Consider the following 19,197-nt stretch of genomic DNA (forward strand, 5'->3'; position numbering starts at 1 on the left):
ATCTAAATATTAATAAACATTTCAAAAGCAGAACTGTTGTAAAATAGTCATATGTTTAAATATCTGTATTCTCATCCAAGTTTACTATGATGCTGTCCGCATGTGTCAAATAAGGTTTGACCGGAAGGTAGATCCTTCTATATAAATCAACTATAAGCAATTCTGGATTTGTTGGAAAGCTGTTTATTGTGATCTACCCAATACAATATTACAAGGTCTCATGTAAGAGTAGAATCATTTGATCAGTCAAACCTCTCAGATTGGTGGCGACGTTTCTCCTTGATTTGGGGGTGTCACTTTCTCTACTGTTCTGTTTATTGTGATCTGCCCAATACAATATTACAAGGTCTCATGTAAAAGTAAAATCATTTGATCAGTCAAACCTCTCAGATTGGTGGCGATGTTCTCCTTGATTTGGGGTGTTACTTTCTCTACTGTTCTGTCCATTCTTATTCGTTTTCTTTCTCGTAGTCCTGATTACATGATTTTGGTTTCTAGGAAACAACATAAACCAAATGTGGGACTAGTATGCCAAGACAATGACCAATACCAAGAACAACATAAACCAAATGTATTTTTTTGTCCATTTAAAACTTCAGGCTTGCTTGTTCATTTCTGCTATGTAGTAGTCCTATGCTGATTTTTGATGACTTGATATGGCTTAATATTGATGATATCAGGTATATATTGTAGCTTACTAAATAATGTTAGGAAAGAGGGGGAATAAAAAATACACTGGGGTGCCTTGATTGCCTAGACAATGCTGAGGGACACCTTATTGCCTAAGCCTTTAGTCACCTCCATTGCTTTGGATGCCTTGGTGCCTTGACAATCCATGTTGACAATGGAGCTATATTTATTGTTCCACCAAGGCCCACCCTCAATATATGGATTTTAAAAATGAAATTTAGTTTGTTTCAACAAAAAGTGAAGTTGTTGCCTGTCTTTATTCCCCTCTCCTTCCTCTCTTCCCCTCAACTTCTCCCTGGACCTCATTGCAATTGCCGTTCTTCCCTTTCCGTGTTTCTCCAGACTCCAATGCTAGCAACCCATGCCAACAGCTTTAATCAACCTGCAAAACTGTTCATTTTAACTCGTTCTCTTCTCCAACTTACCCTCCTTAATTTTCCTTTCTTTTGGGGGTTTAGAGGTGGGGTGGGAGAGGGGCTCAAGTTGTAGAAGAATGTAAAAGTATCATAGCTTATTCCTCTTGTTCCTAGTTGTTTAGTTATCTGAAAAATGGGATTTCTGGTTTATATGCCTTGAAAGAGAGGTTGACAAGTTAATATCTTGATACAAAATAAATATATTCACAATGGTCTGGTGACTAGCATTAGATATGTGGGAGACTGAGGCCTTGTCTTTTTGCACTAATTATGGATGACCTAACCAAAAAGTCCAAGACAAAAGCCCCCGTGGTTTATGCTTTTGGGGATAATGTTGTTTTGTTGGATGAGGTAATAGCAGGGATTAATCTTAAATTAGAGCTATGAAGATCAACCTTAATAGCAAGAGGTTGTAAGGTTAGCAGGCCAAAGACAGAGTATATGACATGTTCTTTTAGTTATGCTATGATGAATGTTAACATTCTGCAATTTGGGGTTTAAGAGATATAGGGTAATGATTGTTTCAGGTATTTGGGGTCAATCATAAATAAGGAAGGTGACATAGAGGATGATATTTCACATAGAATTGAAGTGAGCTCGATGAAGTAGTGAGGTGCTTCCGGAGTGTTGTTTGGTCGAAGTTCTAAAGGGATGCTGTCCCCCAGCATATGGGGCAGAGTGTTGGGCGGTTAAGAGGTGCCGTTTTGAGAAGCTTTGTGTTGCAAAGGTGAGGATATGAAGTTGAATGTGCAGAAAAACTAGGAAGGATGAAGTAAAGAATAAGCTTTAGAGTAGACTTTGGAGTTTCCTTGATAAATGATGAATTAGTTGGCTGGGATGAAATGGCCATGTTCAATGGAGGTCCATAGAGGACCCAATAAAGAGAAGTGGTATGATCCAAATTGAAGGAGTTAAAACAGGTAGAAGCAGGCCTAAAAGACTATGGGTGAAGTTGTTAGGAAGGACTTAGTTAGTCTAGGTCTTATTTCAAGCTCCTTGGATTGAGCCTTTTGGAGGGCAAGGATCCATGTAATAGACACGATGTTGCTGAGATTTTTCTATTTTGTTGGGCTGTGTGTTGCTCCTCTTATTCTTACCATTTTCTTCTCCCCATCTCTCATTTGTCTTTTTGTATATATTTTTATTTCACTATGCTTTCTGTTTTTTGTTTGGAAACATGTGGCAAACCCCATGAAGTTGTGAAGAGGCTGATTTCTTCTTGTTTTTGTGTGCCTTAATTTAAAATAATCTACTTTTTCATTGCTGATGGATTGATTTACTGAGTGCAGATGGAACGTCATTGATGAATGTCAAAGTGGAGGTGCAGGCCCCAAAACTTCACCATGTTAATCCTATCTGTTTGGAAACTGGCAAGCCTATGGAGTTTGTTGTGTGTGGTAGTAATTTAAACCAGCCTAAATTTCGGTATGTTCCTGTCTCTTTGTTGTTGATGCATTAAATTCATTTGGTGAATTTATTGCAATTGATGCTGTCACACCCTACTTGACGGTAATGGACTAACCCAACTGCTTGCGGGTGTGATCCATAGTCACAAGATCAACTGTCATGATGCTACAATCGAAACAATCAATATAATATAATAATCATGAGCAAAAAGGAACAAATGTCATGTATAATAAATAAAGAATGGGAACCATCACAAGAACGGGATGGAAATGCTTGTTAATATTTAATTACATCCTTTGTTTCAAAATTTAATAATTAAACTGTCACAAAATGTTATCTCAAACCCCAACAAAGAAAGGAAATCCTAGGCAAGCTACGCTCTATATGAGCACTCGATGCAAGCACACAATCCGTTATGTGGTTCATATGCCTCCATAGGAGGCACCTCATAAGTCTCCATAAGAGTAGGGATCTCTTGCTTAGCGTATCCATCATAACCTGCATACATGTCTAAAAATAAACGCCCCAAAAGTGGGTGAGTTCTAAAGAACTTGCGAGGTAACAATCCACATATATGAAATGAAGAATGCACATGAGATGATGACCTAAGATGTTGTCTACTATGCTAACCATGTTGGTTTCTATCTAGGTGAACACGCATCGAGATCATCACCAATCTCCTCCTGGGTAGGTTCACACTCACACTGGCCCCTCATGTCTTCAAATTGTCTTTTGGGCGCCCATGATTGTGGGGGTCTAAGGGTAAGTCACCACTTTTTTTTTTTTTTATCACAACTAGGGTATGAGTAGTAGGTCCATCATGATCACATGAGGACCATTGGTTTGAGATTGGCACGTGTTAATGGAAATACCTAGCAATGCAAAGGTTTATCTACGTGTCATGCCACTTATGGTCAAGATACCTTTCCTCAAGCCACATTGCTCTTGTTGGTTCGGTATCCCTCCCAATCTAGGGATGTCGATCCTCACGACTCCTATCCGTCTTTTGGATGAACAACCCATACCCTTATGGTCATCCACATATAATACATTAGTAGCACTTTATGTCCCCTCATTGCTCTCAATCATCTTTTAGGCACCCCACGGGCTCAACCCATACCATTTGCAACTCTACTATGAATGATACACTAGTAGTACCATGTCTTCTTACAGCTCTCAATTGTCTTTTGGACACCTACCAGTCACCTACCGCTATCATGGGTCATTATGCTCAATGTCTTCGCTGAAAGGGTAGCAACATGTGAAAAGGTCCCTAAGCATGCATCTAAATAGTCATATATATGCACACACACATCTATTGTATGCAAGAAGTACCAAGGGCGACGGTCTAAACCACAACCCTTGATATATTTATAAATATGGATGCAATATGTCAACTCCTAGCTCGACATGCCTTTTGTCATATAATAAAGAAGGAATTAAATAAACATGTTAATCATATTCCTATGATGCACCTAATGCATGCATATCCTAAACAACATATACAAGCTTCGTAGTACATCATAGACACAAATAGAAACCATATGTAAGGGATGAGTAGTAGACCTATTTGCATATTGTTCCCTCACCTGAATGATCGTCCAAAACCCTTGAAATTTATCCAAACTTCACAATCAATTGCTCTAACAACTCATTGGAATTCCTAGAATCATGTTGGTATGGTTAGAATTAGGTTTAGGTTTCATTCTGGCTAAATCAAACACAAGACCACCAGACAACAAAGCAGGTGCTCGGTCAGGGCTGTTTGGCTCAATCGACCTTGACCGCTTAGGGTCGCGAACAGAAGCCTAGATCCGAAATTCACACTTTGATCAAACCTCAGGGGGTTCTAGGCTAATCTTAGGCATGTATTTTGGCTTTGATGCACGTCCAAACACTCACAAACAACAACAATAAAAAGGACAATCTAGATCTAAAGATCTAATCAATCTAGAAGAAGATGATCCTATTTTGGAATGTTTTGCAGTTGGGAAAGATGTGGATCTCATCTCTCATGCTAGATTTGATTAGAGTTGATGGAAAACAAAGGTTCTCCAATCAAGTATAACTTTCCACCATAAATTTATCACATCAATCTCCTCAAAATTAAGGAAGAACAGAAGAGAATTGAAGAGATTGATATTTTTACCATCAAAATTGAAGATTTTGTGAAGGTCCAAGCTTTCTGCCTCAAACACCGATGTTTTTCTCTTTGAAAAGCTCCCTTTGACTCACTCTATAACCCTTGGGCGTCTAACAATAAAATGATCCCGAAATCTGGGTTTAAAGCTATTAAATAGCGGTTTAAGCTCATAAAAACCTTGGATTTCCCATACTGTGCTGACCAACCAAGTACCTATGGCGGCAGGATGGTGGCCAACAGCCCCTGTCATTGTCTTGCTAGAGACATGAGTACAAGCTATGGGGGAGGCCTAAGGCTCATACCTGGACTTGGGTATATCACCCAACTTCCACTCCTGGAAGCTGGTAATCCGCCTTCCACTCCTGGAAGCTGGTAATCCACCTTCCAATCTGTTCGGGTTTGAGTCCAATCTTCTTCCGAATTCGAACATGGCGGTAGAACCTTAATCTCCACCATCCAAATCCATGGATTCATATGCTAATCTAGTGGTCTCTAATTGGATGCCCCACAAGTTCCTTTTGTTGGATCCACGGGTCCTCAGGCTTGCAAGTAGGGTTTCAGGTTAGAATCCTTGAGGATATCATGGATGCTCTCTTACAAATCCATTCCCAGTAACCCTGTTTATACAACTTTTTTGTAAAGTTTATTGTTGATTGATGTCTAATTTTTATTTTTTAGGCAGACTTTTTCTTCTTTTTCTTGAGATTACTTGGTGCAAGGAACCTTAAGTTCTTAGCAAATAATGTTATCTTACATTATTCAGTTATATTTTAAGTGGGGGTCTGTGACATAGAATCAGTACTTTGTTCATCCTATTTTGGCAGGCCTTGTACTAAATAGTCATCGCTGGGGTGCAAAAAGCTTGTTCCAGAGTATTCTCTAAGTGGTGTTATATTTTCTTTTAGTTTAGGACAATGGGGTAGGCTCTGAGTTGAAAAATATTTTCAAGTAGCTGAAACCAGTTGCTGGGGAATGCTTACAAATTGTTTTAGTAGCATTATTGAAGAGCCTTTGGTTTCTCGATGAGCTAACGTCAGTAGTGCTTGCTTGTCTGGAGGCTACTTGTTCCTTCACTTGAGGCCCTTGGATTGGTGCTTATCCATCCTGTAATGCTAATTGAATTTAATTTTATTTCAATTTGACAAAAATATTCATAATTGTGAAGGCTACTGTACCAAACATTTTTTAGGAACGCAGTACTCAAAAATCATTGTTTTTTTTATGGAGATACCGTGTCTTCTTTTGGGATATCTTCTCTTCACCAAAGCTATATTTGGTTGCTCTTGCAGTCTTTTGGTGTCTTTTGCTGGCAACTACCTTGAACATGATTGCTGCGTTGCAATTCCAGATGGGAAGAGCGAAGCTTACAGTTGTGACCATCAAATGTTCAAGATATATATCCCTCACACAGAGCCAGCTCAATTTGGCCCTGCATTTATTGAGGTGTGTTCTCTTGGAACATTTTAGCCGACCCCATTTAGTTGGGACAAGGCTTATTGTTGTTGTTGTTCTCTTGGAACATTTTTTTGCTAAGTATTGAGTTCTGTATGATTCAACTCTTTTGTTCTTAAATTATGGGTTATCACAAAATAGTACTCGAAATTTCTGTTTGGATGCAACTCTTATCTGTTCTTTGTCACCCCTTCACAATTTGGACATTATCAACCATAACTATGTTCTTTGGCTGGTCACCGGTGTATGTTCATTATTGGAAATGGATCCTACGTTCTGGGATTCTTCTTTGTTGATATTTTTTCTAATGTAAAGAAGATTAGCACTTATTTGTTGGCAATATACAGTCACATCTTATGTTATTGCTCGACTGGTTCTCCCAGGGCATTTTCATGTCCTTGGCTCTCATTTTTTTCTGTTCTTAGTTTCTTGATATATAAACTGCCAAGTATCAAAATGAGGGTTTCCTTCGTTTCTGTTGTTTCCTAATTCAGTTTAATTTGTTTATTATTGGAAGGTTTATCCATTGAAAAACATATATATGTAACTTCTACTTCTTTCCCTTGCAGTTTGAATGCCATCTTTTGGTCCTTTGTGTTATATGTATGCATAGACATATGTATGTATTTTTCATGTCTGACGCTAGTAACTGAGATGGACAAGGTCTGAAATGTTGATTATTATTGCATAAATCATGAATTGATGTATAGAATCACCCTAAATGGTTGTTTATTACTTCTGTAGGTTGAAAATGAATCGGGTTTGTCCAACTTCGTTCCGCTCCTCTTTGGAGACGCTGAAACATGTTCTGAAATGCAGATAGTGCAGCAGAGGTTTGAAGAATCTCTCTGTTCAAAGAGACATCAGGTTGAAGTTATGGATGTTTTATCTGAGTCGTGCGAGCTGTTTGCTTTAAAGCAAGCAGCCATGTCTGAACTTGTTTTAGATATTGGATGGTTGTTGAAGGAGCCAAAGTTAGAAAAATTTCAGGGGTTTTTGACCAGTACAAACATTCAAAGGTTAAATCGTTTGTTAGATTTTCTCATTGAGAATGAGTTATTTACTATTTTGGAGAAAATTGTAAAATCTCAAAAAATTCCGATCCATATGGAGTTCTTGGATAGCATTGATGGAATTGATGATGCTAATATGAGACAATTTCGTAAGTCTCTGAATCATGCTAGAGAAGCTGTCCAGAAAAATTGTCATCATGCCGGGAATTCAGAAGTAGTGCGTCTGGGAAACTCGAGAAAGAATGCATCTGATCAAAGCTATAAGGGAGATTGCAACTTCTCTATATTTCCAAATAGTAATCAGGTACCAATTTTTCTTCTTCTTCTTCTCTCCCTCTCTCTTTCCCCCTTTTTTCCAATAAGAATCTTTTTGAAATATCTGTGGTGCCTGATGGAGGGATTTATTATGAAAACAGAAAGACAACAAAAATTATTTTAGAAGGATTGATAATTATTTGTTTATTTATTTTTAATTTTTTGTTGGGGGATCGCGGGTGGTGTGGAAGTTGGGTCTGCAAGGAAACCTAACATTGGCTGTGTTAACAAGGTTTCCTTAGGTATATCCAAACAATGCCACTTTAAGCATGGTAGACATTGGGTTGAAGTCAAGGCAAGATTTCTTTGGCTTTTGCTTTTGTACTTTTCCTGCTTCATTCTGGTGGGTATGGAAACCGTCTGTTAGATTTTGCCTTGTCGAAATTCAAGGACTTCCGCATTAGCCACCCCTGAGAAAAAAGAGGAGAGAATCTAAGTACTGTCAGCGCTTGATCTCTTTTTTTGAAGGCGTTCTGCCAAATTTTAGTTTGGTCTCATACCTCTATATCTTTTCTCTATTTGGGTGAAGGTACATAGATGTTCATTACATTGATTTCAGAAATGTTATTTTGGTTGCATTAGAATCTCTCTAAACTTTGTTCTTGGGCTTCCCAGGATTTGGAAAAGAGAGAAGAAAATTTGGAAACAACTACGGCTACAGATTTTGGAGAAAGCACTTTATTTGAGCCACTTGTAAATGGAGATGTTCATAGGAAATTGAAGTGTCAAGCACATCAAATGAATCTACGGATGCGGAAGCCAGGTGTATTCATCTCTCCAACAACATTTATGAGACCACGGTCTCTTGTGCTCTTTGTTGCAGCTGTTGTCATGTGTTTTGGGATATGCAGTGTCCTCCTTCACCCCCAAAAGGTTGGGGAAATTGCTATTTCTATTCGTCGATGTGTATTTAGTAACCATGAGCCATAGAATCTCTCAGTTGGCCCAGAGTATGTCCCAGAGTATGTCATTTTACCTGGTTGATTGTGTGTTGCCATGTAAATTTCTGCCGATGTGATTCTGGTAACAATGAGCAGGTTGTAACAACTTGCTGACAACACCAGCTGCTGCGTCTCTTGATGAGTTTGTGTGATTCCCTCTGGTTCACCATCTGCAGTTAAAATAGCCTTCTGGTTGTAGAGCATTGATTAGTTCAGTGGTAAAGAAATGTGCAACAGGGAATAGATTCCCCATTTTATTTATTTTCGCTCTGTAACATAGGTGAATTTTGGTTTATCTATGACCAAGGGCATACTGTTGATCCTGCTCCGTGGTTCTATTTAGGCATGAACTTTGTAAAGAGTAGATGGTTCTGCAGCCATGAAGTCATGATAAGAGTCTGTATGAACCCAGTTATGGAAACCTAACCTGTAGCTAATCCAAAAGCTGATTCCTTGGATTTTTCCCTGGCTGGTGGTGGAGGTTTAATTGTGTAATAGAAAGTTGAGGTTTTATTGTGCAACGGAGATAGATGAAATCATGTTGCCGTCAGGTACTTTCAGTGTTTACAAACGAGGCTATGGTGGAAGAATCAGGAGGGGGAAATTACACCAATTCAGTTTTTGAGATATCTTCTTCCTTTTCTTTCTTTCTTTCTTTATTATAATTTAAATTAATTAATTTATGAATATTATTATTATTATTATTATTATTATTATTATTTTATTATCTTGTGAGAGCCATCTATTATTTATAAAAATAAGAGCAAATTATACCGACATCCAAAATAGAGGCCTTAAAGCACTACACCCTATTTTATATTTGAAAAGCAGAGGCCCTAAAAATTGATTTTTATTGAATATATTAGTCCAATTTGTTATAGAAAATTGTTAAATTAATGTTATTTTCTTTCAATTTAAAAAATCTCTATCAAACTATGAAGGAAAAAGAATAAATAGTGGTTTAGCCATTTTCAATGATTAATTGGAATAATGTGTTTGAATTTTATCTGGTTCATTTTTGACAAATAAATGTACTATTCATTTCCTTCTAGGTAAATGACACATGTTCATTAGTCACACTCACATCAAAGGTTCAGATTAAATTAAAATAATTTTTTTTCTATTTTGTAAATATAAAATATTACCTCAACCTTTGGAGTGATTGGTAGACATATGTCTAGTGTACTTCATCCAGAGGGAAATGGCTGATGAGAAATGGACATGATAAAGTTTCATAATGTGTCAAATGAAAATCTAATTTTGAAGTGTCTTTGTTTTTCAAGCATAAAATGGAGAGTTAGACTGTCACTGTTTTAAGGCTTCCATTTTGGAGTGCCAATGCAATTTGCTTAAAAATAAAGTTTTCTATACACTCCCTTCGTTTTGCAATTAATCTCAGGACACCGCTCCAACTGTGCAAAATTTTAAAATAGATGCAATGTGTTAGTCACCGTTGAGAACTGTTTCCAATTGACGGTTGGAAATACTTGGAATCAAGGAACGAAAGTTCGCCAAAGTTTCGGTGAGATTTGGCATTTGTTCAAACAGATTTCGACCCCTCATTTAGGGGGTATTTTTGGTCATTTTGGGCTCAAACTTGGTGTTTACCTTAATTTGATGCCAATATTTGGTAAATTTGAATTATTTTATATAAATTCGTCCATGTAGATTTTCTTTCAGTCACATTTAACATGTTGCTTGGTTGTAAAAATCTCTAGATTCATGAAATCTAGAGATTCACTTTTTTACACTAAAAATGTGAATATGTAGATTTATGGGTAAGGGGTGAAATTCAGAGATTTCAAAAAAGCTATACATTTGCACATTCACAAAAATCATGTCGATCAAATAAATTTTTAGGATGAATCCACAAATTTCATTACACAACCAAACATTTAATTTTAGAGCAAATTGCACTGACACCCCAAAATGATGGCTTTAAAACACTGACACCCCACTTTATGTTTTAAAAACACAGACACCCCATTCATTAAACACACTAGTCCATTCTGTTAGTAAAACCATTAAGTCACTGTTCATTTTTCCTTAATTCCAAAAATGCCCTTACCCTATCTATTCTCTTTCCACACTCAGATCTCCTCTGCTTCACCCTGTCCACCTTCACCTCCGGTAGACTTTCTACCATAACTCTAGTACTGGTGGATAACACTCTGGAGATAGAAACACACCAATGAAGAGAGTAAAATTTCCAATCAACATTGACTGAAAAGCACAGCACGATCGCATGCTAAGAAAAACAATTTCAGATACAAGCGCGAACTAAAGTACCTCTTTACAGGAAGATCTTCGGTTCGAACTAGGGTTTCAGTTCCTGTTTTCTTTCATCGAATCGATTGTCAACACACACGAAATTCACAATAATCTCTCGCTTTGTTTCATCGAATCGAAATGAATCCAAAGGAGAAATGAAAGAAGAAAATAAAAAGGCCTAAAAATTAGTGGAAGAAGCAGGCTTATTAGAGCAGGTGACAAGACAGAGCATAGGTAGCTTAGCCGCCGGAGAGGAAGCAGCGACGAAGTGGAGAGTCGATGTGAGGTTACGATAGATGCTGCGGCAATGGCGACAAAAAGTGGCATTGGCTGCGATGAGATCGGGTGGCCGAAATATCCCCTCTGAGAAACGTTGCAATGTGCGTCGGTTCGAGTTGTAGAAGGTTCATGGTGAGAACAACCTATCTGAACCATCCGGTGTTCAAGAAACTTCTGGTGCAGGCGGAAGAAGAGTACGGCATCAACAACCAAGGACCTCTCGCCATTCCATGCGACGAGAAGCTTTTTGAAGAAATTGAAGGATTTCTCTCTCTTTCAAATTGCTTTGGTAACTCCGCTCGTTTTGTGAATCTTGAAGATTTTCAAAAGTCCTGCCACTTGGGTATTAATCTCAAAAGGGAGAAAAAGGGAAATCCTAAGTCCACCTGTTTGTATCGTCGGAAGAGGTCTTCTATCTGGGCGTTCTTGAAGGCACTGCAACCGATTAGGCAAACCCAAATCAGAGCTACGACTGTGATGATGAAGATATGTTAGCCCTTCTCCATTCCTGCCTCAGATTCCCCAACAGTCCTCCTTTGCAGGCGTTGCAACTGTAGCAGAGCTGAGATTGATCATTGTTCCAGACATAGCAGTCAGCATCTGCAGTTGGGTTTTTCCACATAGTTGAGTTCACATAACCATAGCCGCACACCGTTGGAGGCTTGCAACATCCTGACTGTAAAATCATCAGAATAACAAAATCAACAACGCTAGATGACAAAGTAAGAAAGAAGATTAAGAAGTGGGTAATGGGAACTTTGAGAGGAAATTAAAAATTGCCTGAAGAGAGGTGATGTGAGCCATGAAGAATTGATCTGCGGTGATGAAGCCCTGGGAGCGCTTGGAGCAGACATGAGATTGGGAGAGACAAGTTCTGATCTTGGGCCAATTTTCAGAGTTGGTGACGTGATCTTGAAGCCAAGAAGAGAAGCCATAGAGATTATACTCCTTGTAATTACGGCCAGGGACGGAGTAAGAACCGTCAGGTCTGGTGACGACGAAGGCGACGACGAAGGGAATGAGGGTATTTTTGGAATTAAAAAAGAATAAACAACAAATTAATGGTTTCACTAACAGAATGGACTAGTGTGTTTAATGAATGGGGTGTCTGTGTTTTTTAAACATAAAGTGGGGTGTCAGTGTTTTAAAGTCTCCATTTTGGGGTGCCAATGCAATTTGCTCTTAATTTTATAAATTATGATTACATAGATTTGAAATCTCCAGACTCACGTAACCAAACAGGCCCTTACAGAATCCCTTCATAATTTAAATTGTTTCCATAAATTCTTTCATGTATATATTATTCTCTAACCACATTTGACACGTTAACTTTTGAGGCGTAAATCACTGAAATATAACCGGTAAGCTCATTGATCTCAAAGATTTTGCCATAAAATGTCTTCATAATTTGAATTATCTCAAGAAATTATTCTATGTAGATTTTCCTCTCTAACCACATTTGACACATTGTCTTTTGAGACTTGAATCATTAGGATAGAATTGGTAAGATTGTCCATTGATATTGAAGATTTCGTAATAGAATCGAGAGAGAAATCACATAAAAATAGTGAGAAATTGCCAAAATATCGCAAAAAATAAAGATTCTCACGATACATTGGTCTTGGGTGATTTTCTGCCCATTTCGGGTTCGTTCGGTTACTGCCGAACTGCCGAAATTTGTTCGGCGATATGTTGTACTATGCTTGGAATTCAATTTTTTCAATATGATCGAAATATCCCTGACGTTGTGGTGCGCGCAAGCTGGCCCGGATGAACCTCATTTCCAAAAATATCCCTGACGTTGATAAAATGTCTAGATTACTCTTTTATTTGTGATCCTATTTTCATTCTTCAGACCACCCTAATATCCAACCCAACCCGTGCGAGCAAGCTCGCTCACCTCACTAACTTTAGTCCACCCCTGCATCAAAGCCATGTTGCCCATTGTGCTCACTCACCTGTACTCATCTGCATCGAAGCAAAGAAGGTAATTCATAGCCTTCCTCTTTGATTTTGTCCGAACTGAGACACGCGCGCACTCACACTTATACACATTCCCACTGAGCTGGTCGTGGCCTATAGTTGCACTCGCTGGGGCTGGGTCATTCATGGCCTACAGTCACAAACGAACTCACACAGTGCCCTGCATTCACGAACTGCTCCCAAGCAACTAGCACCTCATACATAGACGCTTGACGAGAAGTCTGTGAGAACACCATAGCCTTGCACAGGTGCACCCACGCGCACACACCACGAGCAACCAGCTCCCTTGGCCTTGCACACGGTCCCTAACCCACCACACCCTGGCCGTGCACCCCCCCTCCCCCCGCCACCCCTGGCCTGTGCGCCCGCACACACACCCATCCCACTTGGCCCTCATTAGAGGTAACGAGGTTGCCACTCCTCTAAAGACGGACCTGACTCCTCAACTTCGTGAGATTTTTTCTTTTGGATTCATTCATGGCATGCAAGGAAGTGGATGAGCATAGCTCTGATAACCACCTAGTGGAACTACGTACTTTGCTTTATATCTTATAGTTTTGTGCGCGTCACCTATATTATGCTGATCCAGTTTTCAAGAGGCTCATTGCTAAGTTGGCACATTATTGAGGTGGCAGAGCCAGACATGTTGAACGTACATAACCAAGTAAAGGATCTGTATCCACATAACCAAGAAGTAGAGGATGAAACAGATGCAGAGGACCCATTCACATTTCAGTTTGTTTAAGGAAGCTCAGGTAGTTGACATGGAGAATACAACTCTTCATGTACTCCGCAAATTGGTTTTTGATGCTGTTATTCATCACTTGTGGTGGAAGCATAACTTTACGAAGAAATTGTGTAAAAAATTCGGATGTTTAAATTGAACGAAGTGAAAGAAACTCAAAGGAGTAGAATCATAGAGATAACAAAGAAGTCCAATACACTTGGGCTGTGCAAATAAAAAAACTAATTCAAAGATAAATCAATTATAAAAATCAAATACTATTTTTTATTAAACAAACTCAATCAGTACTCAATAAACTCCAATAGTTTTTAAGATCTAAAACTGACAAACGAGTAATCGTTTTCTGAAGCATTCGTACAGCAGTTTTTTGCCAAGGAATTCTTTATTGGGAGTCAACTTTATTAACAATTTTAGAGCAGATATATATTTTACAAATGATAATTAGAATCAATAAAACAGAATACTAGGGTTACACTGTTACTTGCGTTTAAAGATTTGTTTGGAATGAATGTATTTCAGCACAAAATTTCTTCTTCAAGTTAACGGCGGTGCCTTTAGAAATCCTTCCAGAGTTCAAATACATGGAATATAACCCTAACAACAGACTTTCTTTCTAATCCATTTGGGCGCTGTTTTGCTTCCTCTTCTAGCCACCCTTGCCAAGTCCCCAACAACAACAGTTTGCTCCCACTATAAAAATTGAACCCAACATCCACTTACCAAATACATTCAAACAAACCCTTCTAAGTTCTTAGTTCCAAATCTACTCAATTAATCTCACAGAGAAGCTTCAAGTCTAACATGGCAAGATTTGGATTCTCCCTTCTTCTTCTATTGCTCATAATCCCTGCTATCCTTTTATTCTTACCATTGACAAATGCTGTTGATATCAATGTCATCACTGATTCTGGGGCAATAGGTGATGGCAAAACAGATGTGAACAAGGCTCTATTATCAGCTTGGGCAACTGCTTGTGAATCATCAGAGGCTTCAACCATAAACATACCACGTAAGGGCCGGTTCTTGCTCAGTCCGATTGAGTTCCAAGGACCATGCAAGAACTCGAAGATTACATTTCGTATAGATGGAACCCTGGTTGCTCCTGACTACAAGAAAATGGCTAGTTCTCAAAATTGGATTATGTTCTACGCTGTGGACGGGGTGTCCATCATTGGAAATGGATATCTTGATGGCAGAGGCACCAGCTTGTGGGCATGCAAGGCTTCTGGGAATAAGAATTGTCCCACTGGTGCAGCGGTATGTACATATGTCCCCTGGTGCATGCTTTAGTTAAAATACAGCTTTCACAATTAGTTGAAAGTGATTCATCATTGTATCATTTTTGACATAGTTGCATTTGGATTTTGCTTTTGCAGTCACTTTCTTTCTATAGCTCGAAAAACATATTAGTACAAAACGTGAAATCGATCAATGCGAAACTCTTTCACATGGTTGTATATTCATCTGAAAATGTATTAATACAAGGAGTGAGCATCATTGCTCCAGGTGATAGTCCAAACACAGATGGTATACATGTTCAAGAATCAACAAATGTTCGTGTATTCAATACCGGTATCAAAACCGGAGATGATTGCATTTCTATTGGATCGGGCACACGAAATATGACAATCCAACGTATTTCATGTGGCCCCGGACATGGTATAAGGTGAGGATAAATTAATAAATTATTGATAATTAATTAAATTTCTTAACTTATTTTAATGTTGGCAATACATTTGTTTATGTACGTATGCTAATGTAAAGGAGTATGTAATATGCTGCAGCATTGGAAGTTTGGGTTCAGGACAAGAAGAAGAAACAGTGGAAAATGTGATCGTGAAGAGTGTAGTGTTCAATGGAACTCAAAATGGAGTAAGGATCAAAGCCTGGGGAAGGCCTAGCAATGGATTTGTGAAAGGAGTGATTTTTAAGCAAATTGTGATGAAAAACGTCCAAAACCCAATTGTTATTGATCAAAACTATTGCCCTCACAGCACAGGTTGTCCTAATCAGGTAAACAATATATAAATACAATTATTTTTTTTTTAGAAGAAGTAGTTGGGGTGATCATCAATACTTACTTGTATTAATATTTATTCTACAGAACTCAGGAATACAAATAAGTGGAGTCACATACACAAACATAGTTGGGACATCTGCAACTCCAGTGGCCGTGTTCTTCAACTGCAGTGCAACCACACCATGCAAAGGAATTGGTTTGCAAAATATAAAGCTCACATACAATGATCAAGCTGCACAATCATTTTGCAAGAATATACATGGTAACGCTGCTGGTGTAGTCAACCCACCAAGTTGTCTTAGATAAGAATTGACATATATAATATATAGTTCTTGTAAATTAAAAAAAATAAAAATTTTTAGTCGTTTCTTTGTAAATTCAATTCTTTCTCTATGGAACCAGAATTTATGTTAAACCAGGGAAATTGTATTCTTTGTCATGTCTTCAGCAAGTTAGTAACTTCAAGAAGCAATCTTGTACCATTTTATATAATTAAATAAAAAAATAAAATCGATTAGCCATGGAAGAGACAAGACTGGTTGGTACTATTTCTTCCATTTCAAGTTTATGGTCTAGCCATTACCAAAAAATATAAAGTTTTTATCTAGGTTGTTAGACTTCATGTTTCACCTTGAAGGAATATATGCTTAGCGATGGGTGATGAAAAATTGCCCTTATGGGTTTAATTAGGGTTTGAACTGATTAGTGACTGCAATCTGATCAAAATTAGGAATAAAAAGGAAAATTCACTGTTACCTCCCTTCCAAATTCATGTGGAGTCACTACTTCATCCCTTGCAATTTTTAAAATTGTGGAAAAGAAATGTAAATCTTAAGAGAGAGTTTTCTTAAAAGATCTTTTTTGGATGAAATTCAAATAGCACGCCCGGTGGGACACGAACATTTTCTTAAAAGATCTTATTAAGTAAATGTATTTTTATGGTGTGAAAGAGTAACCAAAATGAGAGTTTGTACTTGTATATTGTAGTTTTTTTTGGGTAGAATATAGTATATGATATTTTCACTACATAGGTTTCACAAAATTTATTCTCTCACTGCATTTTAGTCTACTGCTTTGTTTTCTTTTGAGTAAATTACACGAACCGCTATAAAGGGAGTAAAACTTTTGATCACCCGCTATTACCTCCTAAATTATGCGGCACCCCACACTCAAAATTACAAGTTACCCACAATTACATTTTCAGTTAACTGTAGGTAATTTGCGGCATTCTAGTCTTCACTCTTCGATTCTTTTTGAGCTAAAAAAGGTTTGGCATTTTGTTGCTACTCATGAGAGATGGATAGTGGGTGATGGGAAAAAAATAACATTTTGAAAGGATTGCTGGTTAGGAGACTTTACTGTTGCTGCTCAGTTTGAGGTTCCTCTTATTTTGGCAAAAAAATTGAAACTTAAAGTGGTGGACTACTTTCTTGATTGGCAGTAGTGTTTAATGAGGGTCCAATCCCCTCGATTAAAAGAAGTTCTGAAGTTAGTAATTCTTATCCATCTCCCCACTGGTGTTCACGAGGATATTTGTCAATCGGATTGGTACTATTCAAGGGAGTTCTCAATAAAATCAGCCCGTGATATGCATAGGAAAAATGGGGCGGTTTTGGATTGGGCGGAAGAAGATTTGGAATTTGAAATTATTGTCTAGGCAGCAGATTTTTTGTTGGTGGGTCTTTCGGGGGAAGCTCCCGATTGATGCAATTGTAATGTCCAAAGGAATCTCCTTGGCTTCACGTTGTGGTATGTGTCTAGGGGCTTCCGAAGATATTACTCATATTTTTATTCATTACTCTCTTTTGCTCGTAGCTGTTGGGAGTCTTTGTGTGGATGGTTTGGTATGAGTTCTAAGCTACCTCTACTCTTTAAGACAATTATAAATGGTGGGGACAGCAGGCAAAGTCTTATTATGTGGTTTCATGGATGCTTCCTCGCTTTTTGTATTATCTCGTGGTTTGCTGCGTGATAAGTATCGATATGAGGAGTGCTTACTTCTAAAAATTGGGTATTATATCATATCTTCTTTGATCTCGGCTCATCATGATTATGTAATTGGTAGCGAGAAAGGCATCTCCAAGTAGTTCGCTCAAGCGCGGCGATGGGTCCGAAAATTTCTGTTAAGAGCCCTACTCCTCCTCAAGAAATTTTTGGGTATCTCTTTCAACATGGTGGGTTATGCTAAATGCCGATGGCGGTTCTCTGGGCGTTCCGGGTATGGCTGGTGTGGGTGTTTTGTTTTAGAGATGAGTCATCAATTGTTCTTTTTAATTTCAACTCTTTTTTAGGTATTAAAACTAATTTTGAAGCTTAAATGGAGGCATTGATGTAGGCTATAGAGTGGGCGGTAAAGTTAGATATACCACGCGTATGGATTGAATGTGATTCAAAGGGGTCGTAGTGGTCTTGATTCAGCAAAGGAAGATTCCCCGGTGTTTCTTGCAATCTGGAGAGGTGTTGATCTTTTTATTGCCAGCCATCCTTGGAAAATTTCCCATTGTTATAGAAAAATCAATCAAGCTGTCCTGCTTGTCAAATTGGGCTGCGAGACGGGGTTCTTTCAAATGTTAATACACCCTGGCTAGCAGCAATCTTGCGAGTGAACTTGATCTAGAGGCTTACGGTCGTCGCGCCTCGATTTTGACTTCTTTTATATGTTGATGTGAAATGGAACCTGTGAGGTTGGGTGTATTTAGGGGCAACTGATGTTGCGGGATTGATGGTTGGCTCCTTTTGTTTTTTGTATGAGTTTTTCGCTTTTTAATACAAATGACCCTTTTAGCGAAAAAAGTAAAATTATTTTGATATTGTGAAACAAGAACCAAAATGTGAGTCCCTGTACTTGTATATAGTAGTATAACTTTTTATTTTTTTGGGTAGAATTATTAGCTTTATATTATGGGGGTGGGGTCTATTACATATATCATAGGGAGTGTCGTTCCCATGACCTCTTCACCCAAGAAGTATTGGCCATTTCCGACTGAATAATTCTTCGATGGTATGTTAAGTACATTTTTACTTTAGTAAAAAAATTAACCACCCCTTTGGCAATAATGAAATCTTTGATCAAAACCAATATTTGCCAAAATTACTATTATCTCCTTACTTTCACTTTTCTTTTTTTGGTAAGAAAACATACCTCATGTTGTAGTGTCCATCGGGATAAAAGTATCTCAAAGGGATAAACCCGCATTCAGTGAGCGCCAAAAGAATACACTGAATTTCGATGGATAGGAAGTTTCCAACAGACTCCCACCACTTCAAAAGTTCATTCACCGAGTTGGGAACCTTCATCTTAACATGGTTTGGTTGCTAATTTAGTGGAAAACTGCCCATTGAAGAAAGAATAGACACTAATGAGTGATCGTAGAAGAGAAATGGGAAATGAAATAGATGGGGGGGGGGCATCGTAGGTATCGAATAACTCCTTGTTAACCGTTTCAATGTCTCCTGCCACTCGAGCCACGGTGGTGTTCCTTGGCCAGATGGAGGAGTTAAGAGAGGTAAATTGATTAGTGA

General features: G+C 38.3%; 2 protein-coding genes across 2 annotated transcripts in view; both read left to right on the top strand.

Moving 5' to 3' along the window:
- The window catches only part of LOC149019172 (squamosa promoter-binding-like protein 7), a 29,704-nt gene extending 20,529 nt beyond the window's left edge, over positions 1-9,175 (top strand). Inside the window, exons 7-10 of the mRNA XM_089153229.1 lie at positions 2,396-2,531; positions 5,946-6,099; positions 6,853-7,425; positions 8,052-9,175. Of these exons, the coding sequence (XP_089009355.1) occupies positions 2,396-2,531; positions 5,946-6,099; positions 6,853-7,425; positions 8,052-8,366 (1,178 nt within the window). The 3' untranslated portion in view covers positions 8,367-9,175. The remainder of the gene's footprint in view (positions 1-2,395; positions 2,532-5,945; positions 6,100-6,852; positions 7,426-8,051) is intronic.
- A 5,228-nt stretch (positions 9,176-14,403) lies between these two features.
- On the top strand, positions 14,404-16,189 carry LOC149019173 (polygalacturonase-like). Its single transcript, XM_089154489.1, has 4 exons — positions 14,404-14,912; positions 15,032-15,321; positions 15,440-15,668; positions 15,760-16,189. Exons 1-4 carry the CDS (start codon positions 14,457-14,459, stop codon positions 15,979-15,981), a joined length of 1,197 nt encoding a protein of 398 aa, XP_089010615.1. The 5' UTR covers positions 14,404-14,456; the 3' UTR covers positions 15,982-16,189.
- The last annotated feature ends 3,008 nt before the right edge of the window (positions 16,190-19,197 follow it).

Source organism: Hakea prostrata, chromosome 4 (assembly GCF_041222555.1).
Source record: "Hakea prostrata isolate BN-2017 chromosome 4, UWA_Hpros_2, whole genome shotgun sequence".
Lineage (NCBI taxonomy): Eukaryota > Viridiplantae > Streptophyta > Magnoliopsida > Proteales > Proteaceae > Hakea > Hakea prostrata.

Bases quoted from the DNA above. Each gene is read 5' to 3' on its own strand.
- LOC149019173 (XM_089154489.1), top strand. From the start codon at position 14,457: ATGGCAAGATTTGGATTCTCCCTTCTTCTTCTATTGCTCATAATCCCT. The intron at 15,322-15,439 runs GTGAGGATAAAT...AATATGCTGCAG, and splicing joins GGCCCCGGACATGGTATAAG to CATTGGAAGTTTGGGTTCAG. The intron at 15,669-15,759 runs GTAAACAATATA...TTTATTCTACAG, and splicing joins GCACAGGTTGTCCTAATCAG to AACTCAGGAATACAAATAAG.